The 17,970-nt window shown below is 38.3% G+C and overlaps 1 protein-coding gene across 2 annotated transcripts in view; it reads right to left on the bottom strand.

The window, feature by feature from the left end:
• The window catches only part of Dclk1 (doublecortin-like kinase 1), a 346,512-nt gene that overhangs the window by 296,926 nt on the left and 31,616 nt on the right, over window positions 1–17,970 (bottom strand). The window contains exon 3 of one of the 2 annotated variants that reach the window (XM_013031454.1): window positions 16,048–16,394. In XM_013031454.1, the coding sequence (XP_012886908.1) occupies window positions 16,048–16,394 (347 nt within the window). The remainder of the gene's footprint in view (window positions 1–16,047; window positions 16,395–17,970) is intronic. The other variant, XM_013031455.1, reaches the window with a different exon arrangement.

The following is a 17,970-nucleotide window of genomic DNA, read 5'->3' as shown; positions in this document are numbered from 1 at the left end:
ACTGGAGAGATACCATCACAACAAGATAGGAAAGGTGTTTCAGGCCTGGAATCTCAGGTGTACAAAGGCATGGCTAGGAAGATAATGATGTAAGACCAGCCTGGATTAAAAAAAAAAGTCTGAGGTCTGATTTGAAAAGCAACTAAAACAGTAAAGGACTTGGATTGTGACTTAAGTACTAGAGTATATCTCTAGCAAGTACAAGGCCCTGAGTTCAAACCCTGGTACCTTCATAAATCAAACCAAGGCAAACCAACAAAACAACAATAAAAGATGAAAAATATCACATCTTCCTCAACTGAGTACTAATGACATGGGCCAGTTCCCCTTCCTCCAGTTTTTGTATCTGTAAAATTGAAATAACAATAATGTTTACCACATTGTGCTGTTACTATGGTAAAAGACAAATGCATAACACATGAAATTTAGTGAGCAAGGATGCTAGGTGCTATTCTGTTACACACACACACACAAAATGGTCCTAAGGGTTGAACTCAGGGTCTGGGCTTTTATTTCTAAGCTTTTGTGTTCAAGGCTAGCACTCTACCATTTGAGCCACAGCTCCAATTTTCAGCTTTTTGAGGGTTCTCATGGAGTCTCATGGAGTTTCCTGCCTGAGTTGGCTTTTGAACTGTGATCCTCAGATCTCAGCCTCCTGAGTATCTAGGGTTACAGGTATCCATCACTGGGGCCCAGCTGGAAGGAAGATTTTATTCCCTTTCCTACTAAGCCTCTTCTCCAGGGACACACTAGCCCTCTATCTCCTCAGAAAGCTAATTCCTTAGCAGTGTTCATGCCAGTTGGACAGAATGTTTCCAGCTGTTGTAACAGAAAAACCTTCCAAGTCTCCATTACACAATAGCACAGAGCTAGTGCTAAATCCTGGAAGTGATCTAACATTCTCTCCTCAGCTGGTATCAATCCAAATTATGAGGCAAATCAAACAACAACAAAAGCCATCTGAGCAGAATTCATGTACATGAGAGACATTTACACAGGCTCTTCTATGTGAAAATTGCACCTAGTAATTGATGTGCTATGGAAGTCTTAAAAATAAAGTATGTTTAAGGTCTGGGAAACTGGTGCTAACAGTGTTGTAGAATCCCAAATGGATTCACATCCTGAGTGGGTGTTCTTATGTCCTGAAATGCATGTAGGTAAATGTGAACTCCCACGCCCCCTCCCCCCAATCAAGTTTTCATGCATTTGGATCTCCTTGTAAGGTATTAACAATACCTTCCCTCACACTTTGACTGCTGTGAGCAAATGAATGGCAACTTCACAGATCTGATCATTGACATACCTCCAAGGGAAAGTGCAAATGATAAGGCCAAAGGCTAGTGCCTTTCCTGCTTATGCTGAAATCTAAAATGTGCCACAAGCTGAGAGCATAAGGATTCATTTTCATGGAAAGCCATTTACTAGCCTGCTGGAACAAAAGTAAGCTTTTTATTTAATGCAAATTAAGAATGCATTAGAAGTATGAATAACTACACTATAACGTAAAAATGTTATTCCGTTATTTAGAATATATAGTACTCTTGCTTCAAAGTTGTGTGACTGCAGCCTAGTTGATGTGTTTCAACCTTTCCAAGTAAGACATCCTCTATCAACCTATTTAAAGGTGAACATGTGAAAAAATCCTACCTAATGAATCGATTGTAAGGAATCCTTCCAAATTTTGCCACTATCCACTGAGAGGAAATGAGTATTTTTAAAGCCTAGGCAATGCGCCTTGTAAGAAAATTTTTATATCACAATGAAACTCCTTTATACAATTAATTTATAATTAATTTAATGAATTAAAAAGAGATTATATGTTGAACTAGATGATACAAATCATTCAATGTATTATGCCCTTTATCACCAGTGAGCACTCTGTATAAAAAATAATAATGTTTGGTACTATTTTATCAAAATGTTTGACATCTTCCAAGTGGAAGTATCTCAGGGGAGTGATAATATGATCCAAGGATCATATTATCATATGATCTTATAAAGCTAATAATTGTCATTATATGCAAGAAGAATTGGATAAATGGAAGTATACTGTAAATAGTGATTGAATCTATCCAATACAGGAAATGGAAATACAGGAATCATAATTTTGTTGTTGTTGTTTTTGTTTTGTTCTTTTGCCAGTAGAGCTTGAATTCAAGGGCTTAAGCTCTTACTTGGCTTTTTTACTCAAGTCTGGCACTCTACCATTTGAATCCCATGGCTTTTTGCTAAGAAGAGAATGAAGATGTTATCAAGAACAAAATGACCAAAATTCCCATGCCATTCCTTATTCAGAACAACAGTCCCAGAAATGGCCTGAGAAATACGAAAATGATTTCATTTTATGTGGGGTCCTAGTAGCATCTACCACTGAATCAAAATGAAGCCATGAACTGGGTCTGCATAGATCTAGCCACTTCCTGCTAGGGCTTATTGTTTTCCTCCCAAATTGGGGCTCTAACACCAGAGATAGAGTTGGCCTTTGCATTCGAAAAAGTCCCTGTTGATAGGGTCAGAGGGCATCGTATGGCTGTTTGCAAATCCTGTCTGTTCTAATGGCAAGCAGTCACTGCAGCTCCCAGATCAATTATATGAAACATTTCTCTATTTTTTTGTGTGTCAGTACAGTGGCTTGAACTCAGGATTTCACTGTTCAAGGATGTCTCTCTACCATTTAAGCCACATCTGGGCTTCCAGCAGTTTTGCTGATAAATTAGAGATAAGAATTGAATGGACTTTTCTGCCTAGACTAGTTTCAAATAAAGGTCCTCAGATCTCAGCCTCCTGGGTAGCTTGAATTACAGGCATGAGCACCACTGCCAGCCCTTCCTATTTTGCCTTCTGCACTACACATGAGAAACCACTCACACATTAATGAAGATGTACTGTACTCACAAACTGACACATTGAATTGAAACACCATTGTACAACTATTTAAAGATAACAAAACTAAAAAAGATTTGAAAATAAACAACCATGTTAATTTTCATTTCTAGGCAGCTACTTCATACCAGTTTACTATACGCATTGTTGTTCTCAATAGCCAAGTGAGTGTGCTCTATTATATCCCTAAGCATGCTAGCTGGAAATTATCTGCAAAAGCTTGCCCTTCTATATTCTGCACTTATGACAAGTGTTGTGATGTTCTTTCTGGGCATCTTCAATGTTGGAAATTTTCTCATGCAGAGGGATTGCACCTGACAACAGGTGAAAATTTAAAACTGGCTCTCACATGAACAATGTTAGTGACTTGTAATCATCCTCATTGAAGATTTCCAGAAGATGCACAAGGAAAACCCTCTCCTGGTGTGATGTATGGAGGGAAGAACAAATACAGCTCACAGCATATCTATGGACTCTGTGGCAACCACGTACATGAATCTCTCCTGCACAATCAGCACTGCTTCCGCCTCTCTCAACCTCCAGTTACTTCCCATACAGGAAGTTACCCATCCTCCATGGAAACTGGAGTACAGTGAGAATGCATTTCCTACTAATGGACTGGATGCTTTCCAGAACATTGCTGCTGGAAGACATATCTTGCCATCTGATGTTAATACTGGCATTGAGGGGATGATGATAAAATCACTAAATCAGCTATAATTAATGTTTAATCCACCTACCATGCAGCATGGTTGGTGGTATAGCTCAAGAACAGAGTGCTTGCTTAGCTTACACAAAGGCCTGAGGTTGATCTCCAGCACTACAAAAATAATAACAACAACAATCATGGACCAGGTAACAGTCATTTGAGGTCTTTGGACTCTGATGTTCTATTCAGGATGCTTGGTCATTTTAGCTATCTCACTACAGTGTGAATATATATCACTTGAGATTCTTGAGAAAATGTCCATTCTGATTCAGTGGGTCCCAGTGCAGCATGGTAGTCTACATTTCCACATGATACTAGTGGTACCACTGCTGCCGTCTCCTGATACTCTTTTAGCAAAGCTTTAAATAACATAGATGAAGTACATTTCTGCTGATGGTGGGGTTCTTGACAATCTGTTTCTGTTATGTAACGCGTTACCAGCTTACATCCTACTATTCAAAAAGAGCCTCAGAATAAAATATCTAAGGGCTGAGGATATAACTTAATAATCCAGCACTTCCTTACAATGTGTGAGGCCCCGGATTTGAAACCCAGAACTACAAAGAAAAAAATAAGTAGAATGCCTATCCCACTTTTTAAAATAATGCTTGTGATAAGTTACTTTCTTCCTGGATGATTCCCTATAAATTCAAAACCAACTTTTATCTTTTTTGCAGGCCTAGTGTCAGTTTAGATTACAGTCCTCTATGGACAGGGTAAATAAGGAGAGTAGAAAGATCTCTATAAGGACATGCCTGCCCTGTAATTTCTGATTCTACCTACCAGAATCTTAGCCACAAGTTAAAACCAAGAAAAGTCATTTAGCAAACATTAAGCAGCTAATGAGGGAAGCTTAGAATATTGAAGCTGATGAAGCACTGTCTTCTTTCTCCAGGTAGTTTGGTCCTTTTCTGCAAGTGCATAAATAGTTATAATAGTTATGCGCTGGAGAGGGACTTGGTGCTTCTTCCTTCCCTCGGGGAGAATCTCATAAAGGATCTGTACCACAAATAGACCACTGTACCACAATAGACCTAAAAGCCTAATCTACCTGGCATTTATGGAACAAGGCTAGACTTTTTAAATCAAATGGGATTGAAAATTATAAAAAAAAATTCTAAGCAGATTCCAAGAGTGGACATGAATTCTGAGTTGCAACCACCAATCATACATATTCCTCAATTTACTGTTAAATTCAACATATTAGTTGAAGAAACATTTGACTCACCTAATCTAGTTAGGAACCCAGTCCATAGTACAGTCTGGGTTGGGTCATCGCATAATCATATATCTTCCCTTACTCCATGACCACATAGCTTCTAGGACCAGAGACTGCCCATCATTGACCCACGTTGTTTTGTTGTTGGTGGTGGTGGTCATGGGGCCTGAACTTTGGGCCTGGACGCTGTCCCTCAGCTCTTCAGCTTAAGACTAGCGCTCTACCACTTGAGCCACAGTGCCACTTCTGGCTTTTTTTTGCTTATGTGGTGCTGAGGAATCAAACCCAGGGCCTCATGCATGCAAGGCAAGCACTCTACCACTGAGCCAAACTCCCCAGTGCTTCGTTGACCCGCATTTAAATTCACATTGAAATTTAAATTCATAGCTTCCACTGCACACATATCATTTACATACCATGGCAAGTAAAATTCCCAAGTACATCCCTGGTAAGTCTTGGTACATGTGCACATTGAACAATTTTTCAAGAATAACTTGTTTGCTTCTAGAATGTCCTGCTTGCATCTAGTCTGACTTTGAGCACTATTACCTCTACATTTACTCAGCACAGACAGTTCTACAAAGAGAAAAAGTACAGAGGGCAGTTGGCTTCAGAAGACCTTTACACTGGGAATAACAAAGATAGAGAGCTTAATACATTTTCTTTATATATGTACACACTGACATGAAGTTACCAGAAAAAAAAAACAAAATTGCATACAGTGTTGTCATAAAAGGGAAATAGCAAAAGATTTGACCAAAACATGAATGAGATCTATCTTATCAATGAAATTATGGGCAATTCTGACTTCTCTTAATATTTTCTCATTTATTTGAAAATTCTTTGCATTGATTGCATATTAATCTCAGGATAGAAAAATCTAATTAAAAATTAAATCTCCCATCTGTCTTTTTTCATTTTTACAGCATGTTGTTTATAACAGAGTTTGGATTTAAAATTAGATTTTTAAAGTTCCATTCAATTTTCAAAACAACCGTCTTTTAATTTCCAAAACAACAATCTTTCATTTAATTTAGTCTAAAAGATTTGAACTAATCAGAAAAATCTGTTCCAACATATTGTACTCGACCACCACAAAAGCCCTTGAATCCTATATGTTTACATCCCTGCAATAATTGAGCCAGATGCTTTTTATGAGAATATCTTTGTTGGCTCCTTACCAATTTTTAAATCCACAGAATATATCAATCTTTATTCACTGGATGGCCAAGGCCATGTCAGGAAAGTGCAGAGCAATTCATCTCACTTAGAGGGTAAGATTTTTCTAGCAGAATATCTATTGTTCTCCCCACAGGATTTAAAAAAATGTTTTCAATAGCCAAAATGCTCCTAAATTGGCAGATGAGTTGGTTTAGTTTTTAATTAGCTTAGAATCTTTTATGAAGCAGGAGTCCAAGCTAGAGAACAACACTATGATGAGCTTCATATAGTCTGCAGTTACACTGCAGACAGCACTTCTGCTGCTTACATTTGTACATCACCAGAGACCTGGGTGACTAACTCATTTCCTACATGGCCATGGCCTCTATAAAATTGTCAAGCACTAATGTGCTAATGTAAACAGGACAGCCCATAGAAAACTGGTCAATTTTCCAGTCATTTAATCATTCAACTGTTAATCAGGCAAGCCTTTACCTACTGAGAGACCAATTCCTCAGGCTCATTCTACAACACTTACAGGAGGAAACAGGCAGGACCGCTGATCAGCACTGGGAAGAATTGTGGGGCTATGTGCAATGGACAGTGAGTGGACCCCCAAGAGAGAAAGTTGTCAATTCATCATGAGCAGGTAAGATGTTTCATTGATGAGGTCACCTTATCAAAGTCTTGATGGGAAGTGCTGTGGTGATGATTCAATGAGATTGTACAGAATCAGAACTGTGATGAACTCCAGTGTTCTAGCAACTAGAACCGTGCTGGGCACAGAGAAGGTAGTTAACAAATAATAGTAATAATAATATTAATACCACCTTAGGAGTAGAATAAATTTTCAACACATTATTTAAGGAATATCTTGTACAATTAAAGAAATGAAGAAAATGATATCCGGGTTGCATTTACAACCTACTGACAATAAATGAAATCATTTAAAAATACCACTAATTTATACAATAATACAACTACAAGTATACTTGTTTGTGTGTGTGTATGTTTGTGTGTGTGTGTGTGTGTGTGTATGTGTGTGTGTGTGTGTACTTATTTTGAATTCAGGGCCTGGTCACTGTCCCTTAGCTTTTTCCACTCAAGGCTGGTATTCTATCATTTGAGCCACATCACAACTTCTGACTTTTTTCTGGTTAAATGGAGATAAGAATCTCCATTTCTTGCCCAGCATGATTTCAAATAGCAATCCTCAGATCTCAACCTCATGAGTAGCTAGGATTAGAGGCTTACAAGTGTAAGGATTTTTTAAGGATTCTAAACTACGAAGGCCAAAGGAGAAGGACTAATAAATATTGAAGACCTGACATCTATTAAGCAGAGCCTTTAAACAAGTACTTTATCAACTACATTATGAGGCATGCACAATTATTTTACTGTTAAAGAAAGTGAAACAGATTCAGAGAGTTAATGTCTCTTGCCAATGGTCACAGTACTGATGAATGTTAAAGCTAACATTTAGTTTTATCAATGTCTTAACTGTAAATTTCATGCTCTTTTCATTCTGTCATGATGCATTTCAATGTGAAAAAGACACATTCATAAAGGAAGAAATGATTAGACATTATTAAGGAGTAATTTTAAGTAGTGAGTTCCTGTGGTACATTTAAAATATAGTCTTCAAAACCCTAAAATACAACTGAACCTTCAGCTTTTCAGTTGTAACAATGAACAATAATTAGCCACCCATGACATTGTTAAATTTGTCACAGGAACCTTGTAAAATGTAACCTCTTAATTATTGATAAAGCAAGCATTACTGTCCTTATTCTGATTACACAGGAAATGGAACTATATCAGAACATCAACTGTTCCCTTTTGGATAGAGAATTAAACTCAAGTCTGTTGACCTAGGAGACCAGTATTCCTCTGCATTCTGTTCCTGATTATATTTATGTTTAAATTGCAGCACGTAGAAGCAAGTTTAGCCATTGCTAATACACTTGTCATACAGGGTTTTAAAATGTAATTAGTAAGCTGGCAAATTGGTAAGCTTTCCATTATAACAAAGACCTGAGTTAATCAACTTATAGAGAAAAGAGGGTTGTTGGGGCTCAGCTGGGGAGTCCTGTCTGATATCAGTGCTTTTAGGGCAGTCGTGGGAGGGAGGGGGAGAAGAGGACAGGGAGACTGGGCATCATGGCTGGGAGCATGTGACCTGGCAAAACCAGAAAGTGAAAAAAAGGACTGAGTTCTCACGATCCCTTTAAATCTCCCACTAGGCCTCAACTCATAAAGCTTCCTCCACCTCCCACTAGTGACAAGGTAGGGATCAGGACTCTGACACATGGGCGTCTGGTGGACATTAGAGATCTATACCATAGCAAGTGGGGAAATGAACTTAATTTTCCAAGCCCAAATAAGAAACCTCAAACTAGAATTTTCAGACTGAACTCTAAGCCTGGCCCCAGCTGTCATGAAAGTTGGAGTTATTTCCATCATTGCTACATGCTCCAGGGCTCAAAAGCCAGTTCAGGATCCCCAGCCATCACCAAAGCAGCAGAAGTCACCACTAAGAGGCGATTTCAAAACGGTCTTCTCAAAGTGTCCACACAGTGCCCTCAGAATACTCAACGGAAAGCTTCTTCAATCCTGCTGGGCAATGCTGGGAGAACTCAGCGTTCATATTGTGGAAAACTGACTTCTGCTAAAACTAACCTCTGTCAAAATAGACATTATTGCAGACAGACAATCACGACTGATTACATTGTCAGAGGAATTCAGACTACAAGAAGGGAATTTAGCTCTTCCCAGTTTGGAGGAATTAATAGCTATATAAGAACAGGTGTCACCCATAAATCCTGATTATCCACCGAAGATATATAATATAAAATAGCACAGTTAATTCTGAACGCTTGAATTCTCTGAGTGAAGCTTCGTAATTATTTTTAAGCTCCTTTCTCTTTGAAATCAGCTAAGATATTTATACCTGTTCCCAGCTCTATTAAATCATGTGGATGGCTTACCAGGTGATCTGAGTACTTGTAGAAAATTTTAATTTGACATTTTAAGACACAAACGAAATTAACAGTACCAGCTTTATTATCCTAACTGAAAATTCCTGCATTCATTTTTACAACATAGATAATGTATCTCATCATAATGCTGAAAACTTGTCTACCAAAATCGAGCTATCTACCAAAACTTGTCTACCAAAATGTTAGAGCTGTCACGGAAAAGCTTTTTTAGAAAAGGGAAAATACCAGTTACCTACAGCTACAGAAAATCTCCTTTCCTGGTTTATTCAATTCCTATAATATCTTCAGTTCCTTACATCTTGTTTAGAATCTTTTTCTTTTTACATTTTCTATGTTCAACAACTGCTGTACATAGCCAAGGTCAGATGTTAAAGTTTACCACTTTTTAGCATATGATAAGAGACTGATTCCAAGTTCTTTAAACCCCCATGTACACCAAATTATTTTTACTTCAGATTATAATATTCAAAAATCAAAAGGAAAAAGTAAAGAACACTTTTGGAATCTGATTCATAAATTTATACTGTCATTACCTTTTCCTGAATTTCAATAAACTCCTACACTAATGTGCAAAAGGAAGTGGCTATAATTATAATTCTTTTTCAGAAATGTTTGGATCTATAAGTTTACAATTGGTGATGGGAATTTACAATATAAAGATACAGAGTTGGGCACTGGTGGCTCACACCTGTAATACTAGCTACCCAAGAGGCTGAGATCTATGAGAATGTAGAAAGAGGTGATGCTGATCAAGATGCACTATATTCATAAACTGCTTTGTTAAGTGGCAACTCCTTTTGTAAAGCTACTTAAAGATGAAGGAAGGAAGGAAAGAAGGAAGGAAGGAAGGAAGGAAGGAAGGAAGGAAGGAAGGAAGGAAGGATGAGGGCAGCTAATCCCTAAGACTTACCTTCAATCAACCAGTGAAAAGCCAGCCTTAAGAGTGAGACCCTGAGTTCAAGCTCAGTACTGGTGCCAGTATATATGCACACATAGAAGAAATCTAGGAGAATGACTCAAGTGGTAGAGCATTGCCTAGCATACCCATCCCTGAGTTTAGTCCCTAATAAAACATATATATATATATATATATATATATATACACAGAGAGATACAAAGATGTAACTGATTAATTTATTGACAGCAACTGAATTCCTCAACATGGCATCTATGACATCTGTTCTCATTTTTGTGTCTATATCAATTTGCATATATGGTAGTCCCACTTACCTATGGAGCATGTGTCCTAAGACACCTCGTAGATGCCTGGAATGGCAGATATCCATATGTGTGTGTGTGTGTGTGTGTGTGTGTGTGTGTGTGTGTGTGTTATAATTTTTCACTCACACCTAAGATGAAGTTTAATGTAGAAATTAGGTGCAGTAAGGAATTAACAGTAATAACTAAAGATAAAATAGACCAATTATAACAATATCCTCTAATAAAAGTTATATGAGGACGTGGTCCTGTGGATTAAGTGGTAGAGTGCTAGCTCTGAGCTGAAGAGCTAAGGGTCCGTGCCCAGGCCCAGAGTTCAAGCCCCAAGACCAACAAAAAAAAGTTATATGATCTTGATCCTTTCTCTCTCTCTCTCTCTCAAAATATGGAATTCTCCATTGAATAGTTTCAGACCATAATTGATCACTGAAACCATGGGAAATAAAAGCATAGATAAGGGAGGAGTACTGCATCTCATCTGAGTGCTCTTTCCCTAACATGGAAAACTCCAGGAATCAAACTGCACACAGTAGCATGCTCATTGTGGTAGACTTTACAAAGTGGGTGGCTTATATGAAATGTCTATAGGATAAAAATATAACATCCCTGAGTTTTTCTTTTACTTCCTAAGCATGCTGCAATGCTGTCTACATCTTAATATCAAAGAGTAGATGCAATGGAGCTAGGCCTAGCTATTCTACCTGAAGAACAATACAACACATCATTATATTTCAGAGGTAAGGGGAATTGTTGGCAAGTGTCATATCAATGATCTTTACAGGATAAATTACCTGCTTAGGCCTTTGCTGTTCTAAGGTGTGCTGTTCTTTGTGTTTCTAAGGAAGGAGTCAGTAAGCAGATTTAGGAACTGCAGAGAACCATATTTACTTTTCCATCAAAGGCTTTGAGACCTATGCAAGGGTATCTCTATAGGAAATCTTGTACCTTTGGGGATTACTTGAATCACTTAAAAATAGTCATGATTCTAGGAATGGCCACTTGACAGGAGAGTGAATAACCCACAGCAAAGCCTCACCATGCAGACCCACACTGCAGCAAGAGGAAGACATGCTCAACCCCTCAGGTTCTGCATTTCTTTTCAGTTATGAAGAAAGGGGGCATGGTTTGAACCATTAACAAATGCCCGCTTTTGCTTGGAGGAGCCTTAATCAAGACCCAGATAAATAATAATACATCACTAAAAGTGGGACATAGAATGTATGTCCTTGAACTCCCCAGTCAAGAGCAGCCAGGAGCCTTGATGCCATGGTGAAGAGTCATCCCGAAAGTTAGAAGGAGGAAGTAGGAGAGATGATGGCAAAGCTCTTATGGAATCTCTGGTGTTTCTGAATAAGGAATGAACGGTGGATCATTAGAAAGGACTTGCTCACAAACAGGGTGATCATGAGCCACCACAGGCCTCTCGGCCAACCGCAACGTTTGCAAAATCTTTTCCTATATGGTACAGCACTTCCAAGCTGTTGCTTCCTTTAACTCAGTCTGGAATTTTCAGCAAAGAGCTGTGAGATGAACTCCTGGGTTGAGGTTTAATGCAGACCCAAGAGGCAACAAGCAAAGACACCATGTGGCGGGAGGAATGAGTGAAAACACCATGTGGTCTATGCCCTCCAGTGGCAGTCTCCTCTGTGTAGCAAGTCAAACAGCAGGCGCAAGCTTTCACCATTCCCTTGTTAAAAACCCCAGCATGGACTGTTTCCAACCGGGGACCATCTGCAGGCTGCCTGAGGTAAATGTGAAAAGCTTAAATCATTTTCACTCCTCACCCAAAGCACTCTCAAGTTAGTCACTTTTTAAACAGTCCAATTCTTTAATACAAGAAAATACCTTTAAATGTGGACATTAGGTTCTCCATATATCTTAGAGATTTGATATATAAGCTCAATGAAGCTATAAATATGTATGTAGGGCTGGGAAGGTGGCTCAGTGGTAGAGCGCTTGCCTTGCATGCCTGAGGCCCTGGGTTCGATTCCTCAGCACCACATTAGCAAAAAGAAAAAAGCTGGAAGTGGTGCTGTGACTCAAGTGGTAGAACGCTAGCCTTGAGCTGAAGAGCTGAGGGATAGCGCCCAGGGCCATAGTTCAGGCCCCACGACCGGACCCCCCCAAAAAAATATGTATATTTACATATATATTTGTATTTACAAGTATATACGGCTACATATGGCTCAATTAAAGCTATAAAATATATGGCTCTGTTAATCTATAAAATAAATGAAGAGGGACAAATAATGTCAATGGTGGTGTCCTGTTGCCCCCCCCATAGATCCCAATGCCACCACAGGCATAATAAGATGCCATCCCATTGTGCAAAGCATTATTCTACAGGAAAGGTGGAGGAAAATGGCTTTGTCCACAGAGGCTTAGCAACCTCAGTTGTTGCCAGGCTGTCAAAAACTTCTACTTGAACTAAATGCTTATAGGGCAAATTTCTCTTTTGAACTGAAACAATGCCAAAGACTCCTGGGGTCTACAGAGAAGCATTTTGTTTGGAAACCCAGGCAAAAAAGTTTTTATGTTCTTTCCACTTTGTCATCTAATACCTCTGCAACTTGGCAATTCCTGCTATGAAGAGAGAATGCCACAGTACTCCTACTGTCATACCAGCAAATGGTGTGATTGACAAAAACAATTAAGTGCAACAGTCCGCAGAACAGTTGCAGAAAAAATATACACACGAAACATATGTGTGTGTGTATATATATACACATTTCTGCTTGTCTCATAAAACTTGCTAATATATATATATATGTGTGTATGTATACACACATATGCATGCACACACACACACACACACACACATCAGAACACATTGAAATGATACTCCTTGAACAAACTACTTGTGCTATAATTTGGATCTTGAAGGTCCCCAAAAGCATTTTTTAGTGGTGATACTGGGGATGGAACTCAGAACCTCTTGCTTATTAGACAGATGCTCTGCCACTTAAGCCATTCTACCAGCAAAAACACATTCTGAAAGGCATGGTCCCTAGAGTAGAGCTATCAGGAAGTGGTTGAATGATGAAGAGGTGGAGCTTAATGAGAGGTCTTCAGGTCACTGGGGATGTACCCTTAAAGAGGATGTGGAACCTTGACACCTTCCTCATTTTCTTTCACTTCCTTCCATGCAATGAATGATTTTACTTGTCATGTATTCCTGCAACAGTGTGCTACCTCACCACAAGCCCAAAGGAATCATGGATCCCAAAAATCGGGAGCCAAAATCAACATCTTTCTGTATATAAGTTAATTATCCCATGTGAAAGTGACAGAGCAGCCCATGACAACTCCCTCAGAAGTCCTTCCACAGTATATTTCTATATGCTTGGTAGACTTCTCTGCTACCAGGGTTATCAGCCCAAGCTCTGAAGTGATATCAGTTCCACGTCTGGCTCCAGCATTTCTGGTATCTTCCTCTGTGAAATGGGGATAATAACCTAGCCATTATAAGGATTAAACATGTTAACAGATGCAAAGCACTTAAAATAATATCCAATGGAGCTATTACCATGATCATTATTGCAGTTCAAAATTCTTTCCCTTGTACTGTCAATCCCACAAGCACTCTATTAAACAGGAGTCATAAGTTTATGCATAGTTTACTGGTGAGTTTAATGAGGCACAGTTATGTGCTTTAAAAACAATCATAAATACTCTAAATAATCCATATTTGAATCCAAGTCTTTAAACATTAAACCTGCGATTCTTTCCCATTACATTGGATTATTTACATGTAAAACAAAGAAAAATAACCATAGTAAAATGTTGACACTAGATGAATTCAGAAAGGAAGAAACAACCAAAGAACATCATACTATTTATTGTAAAATACCATTCATAAGATAAGTCTATGATAAGTTATTATAGTAATGAAAGATGATTTTTAGAGTTAGTAAATAGCAATTTGGAATACTCATTATTGTGAAATGAGAAGAGGAGGAGAACTCACATATCCTTGTCCTAAATTTTACTTTTTATAAAAACTAGGCAAACTCTCATTTAGTTAAGCACTCTGTCACTTGAACCACATCCCAGTGGTAAATCTCCTTCATGAGAAAAATCAGTGCCTGAAAATCCAAACCTACGTGATGTTTGGGTAACTCATTAGGAAAGGAACAAGGAAATGGCTCAAAGATTAAATATGAAGCTTGCCATTTGTTGCTACAGTAATTCACAAGCAAGCAGAGACTTTCTGGTCATAAATGTATCGGTAAGATTCAAGTCATGCCTCTTTGGTCTACTAGATTGAAAATCTCATTCCTAGGATTCCTTGTCCACATGCAAGTTTTATGAGACAAGCAGAAGTGTGTTCGATATAAATGAACAACTGGCATGGATTCCTTCTTTCCTAATGAATTCTATAAAGTTAGAACACTTAAATGGATCCCTAGGGGTGTGATTCTTTCATAACTAACACTCTTTCTGGTATTAGCATCTATTCTACTTCATAAAGTTTGTCTGAGCCTTCAAAAACTTGTCATCTTTATTTAATGAGATTGATCTCTTCATTTGCGAGTCCAGTGATAATTTTTAATATGAATCATACACAAACTTTTCAAATATCCTCTTAAAATTAAAAAAAAGAGGCAACCAGGGACTTATGTCTGTAATCCTTGTGACTCAGTAAGATGAGATCCAAAGGATCATGATTCAAGACCAGCCCAGGCAGAAAAGTCCATGAAACTCTATCTTTAAAATAATTGGCAAAAAGCAAAGCTAGAGGTATAGTTCAAGTGGCATAGTACTAGCCATAAGCAAATAAGCCAAGCAAGCACATATACCTGAGTTCAAAACCTCAGTACTGGCAAAAAAAATCAAAAAGCATTTTGATAGCCATATTTAAAATTATTTTCAAGGAAATACGTTAAATGCCATAAATGATCATCTTAAATGAAAAGATACTGGCCCTCCTTTTTTTTTTTTTGTCAGTCATGGGGCTTGAACTCTGGGCCTGGGAGCTGTCCCTGCGCTCTTCAACTCAAGGCAAGCTCTCTACCTCGAGCCACAGTGCCACTTCCAGTTTTCTAGTGGTTTATTGGAGATCAGAGTCTCATGGACTTTTCTTCCCAGGCTGGCTTTGAACTGTGATCCTCAGATCTCAGCCTCCTGAATAGCTAGGATTACAGGCGTGAGACGCCAGTGCCCTGAGATACTGGCACTTAAATCATGCTGGGAATGTGCTCTGTGTTGTCTTTCATTTCTCTCACACCAAGGTTCTATCAAACCCCGTCAAGAGTCCACATGAGAGGCTGGCAGGTGAGACTTCTTTCTATTTCTCCACTCAGCTCACATGAAAAGATCTACTCATCCACATCAACAGATGTGCATCCTCATTTTAATTCTGAAATTATGTGTAAATACAAGATGAATAAAGTTCTAGACCCCTTGAGCCCAGCCAGATGGAAATACGTCAGTGCTTAGCTATATGTTTTCAAGCCCAGAAAACTTAAATAAGTCTCACCAATCAATATTCCTGAGACATAGAATCTTTAAGAGAAATTATATTTAGGTCAAAAAATGGATTTGACTTTACTTATCACAGTTTATCTTTGCAAGGCAGTGATGCATAAGGCTCTGAGATGTAGGGCTATTGCAGACAGAGGATTGAAAAACATTATGTTAAGCAAATAATAACTGAAAAGTAGAAATCTTGAGTAATCAACTCATCTTCAAAAATAGCCTCTTTTTTCTCCCTTTGTTCCCATCAGTAGTTCTGCACACTAACCTTGGCCTACCTTGAGATGAACAGGATTGTGATAGAAACATTAGGAGAATGTCTACCAGCCACATGGATCTCTAGTGCCCTGTTTTCTTGGCATCGTACCACACACTACCCTTACCTGTTTCCCATCCAAGGTGTACAGGCGTTTCACCACTCCCGAATCCAGCTTGATGGCGTCGGTGATATCAGTGAGAACCTGCTCAAAGGAATGAGCTGTCTTCTTGTTCAGCAGAATCCTCACAGCTTTCCGTGGCTTCACCCCACTTCGGATGATGGTGACTAGCTTGGGCCGAATGAAATCCTTGTTCTCTCGCACTTCGGATGGGCTCCCTTTGGCTGTGGCCAGTGAAGATACCGCCCTGGAGGCCGAGGTGGTCTTGACGTTCACGGACCAGTTGGGGTTCACATTCTTGGTATACTCCAGTTTCTTGAAGGGCTCAATGGAGCCGCACACATAGCTCTCTCCTGAAGAAGAGACAATGTAAATTCACACAGATGGAACTTCTTTTTCTTTTTCTTCCTACATTCTCTTGCAGTTATTTTTCTTTTCTTTTTCTGGCTATGATTTAGCTGTAGTTTTTAAAATGATGGAAGATACATTGTACTTATAAACTGATTTGGTGAATGATAGACCCTTTGTACAACTACTTACAGATAATAAAAATATAATTTTAGGAAAACAATGGAAGTGTGATGAATAATGAAAATAGAAATAGCTGACTTGTAATTTGGTTCCTGACGTCTTGGGGAGAAAACAGGTCTTCATTTATTCATTTTCAGTTGCTAATACAAATATTGATAGGTTTGAATCGAGCTCAAAAGGTATGAAATTAAAAATAGTAGGTATTCTTTGAGACTTAGAGATAAACTACCTTTGCTACTTGAGGTAATTTAAAAACTAAAAATATATCTGACATCAGTTTCTTAAAATAGCTATATAATTTATAATTTTGATGAAAGCATAATACTAAACATTCTGTAAAGTCAAGTAAAATTCTGAAAGCAAGCAAAATAACCACCCTTTCCTTCTCTGTCATCTCCACAGTGCAGCCCATAGCGAGCCACACAATTGTTGAAGGTAAAAGATTTAGAGAATGTTCAATATTCAAACTTTTGCTGCATAAAGTGACTTTAAAAGAAATATCATTTCATGATGGATGTAATGAGAATCTCTTAATGAACATAGCCATAAGTGGTAAGATGTGTACTATTCACAAAAGAAAGCAACACATGTATCAAGAGATGACAAATTGTAAAGTTACTAATTCTACATACGGATTTCATAAAGTTAAAATATCTTGAAGGTCTTATACAGTTTCTCTTTTTAGTTGATTAATCTTTATAACCAGGAGGAAGTAGGTGAAAATATTTTAAAAGCCTTCATTAAAAAATTTCAGGCAGGTAAAGCAACCCAGGCCTAATCCAACACAACCCATTTACTTTTTTTTATTGTGAAAATACTGTACAGAAGGGTTACAATTATATGAGCAATATAATGAGTACATTTCTTATCAAGCATTGTTGCCTCCTCCTTTGTTTCCCCTTACCATTCATTCCCTCTCGCTGCCCCCCCACCATTTACTTTTATCTAAATCCTTGTCCTAGTTTTAAATTAATGATACAAGATACAAGACCACAGAATGAAGTATTAACATAAAAATAACTGAACCTGAGTTTAAAAAAATAAAAACGATAGACATGGTATCCAGAATTTATTTTGCAAATTAAGAAAACATTTCACTCTAACATGCATACTTACACATTACACCACCATAGAAGTTATACACTAGTATACATTTAACTAGCCTCTTTTCTCTCCATCTGGTAAATGATGACTAGTTCTAACTAGTCATTCCCTGGAGATATAGGGGAAAGGAGGCAGAGGAGACAAAGGGGAGGAGGAAGAGAGGGAGACTGAAGGGGAGAGAACAAAAGAACAGTGGTGCTTTTGAAGGCTAGAAGGATGTTATGAAAGTGCCACTGGGAACAGGTTAATTAGAAATTCATTCTCAAGGTTGCCTCTCCAAGCATGTGGCCTTGG

This window comes from Dipodomys ordii, unplaced genomic scaffold (assembly GCF_000151885.1).
Source record: "Dipodomys ordii isolate 6190 unplaced genomic scaffold, Dord_2.0 Scaffold140, whole genome shotgun sequence".
In the NCBI taxonomy this organism is placed as follows: domain Eukaryota; kingdom Metazoa; phylum Chordata; class Mammalia; order Rodentia; family Heteromyidae; genus Dipodomys; species Dipodomys ordii.
Note: the sequence above shows the minus strand (reverse complement) of the source record. Positions and strands in the feature narration are given on the sequence as shown.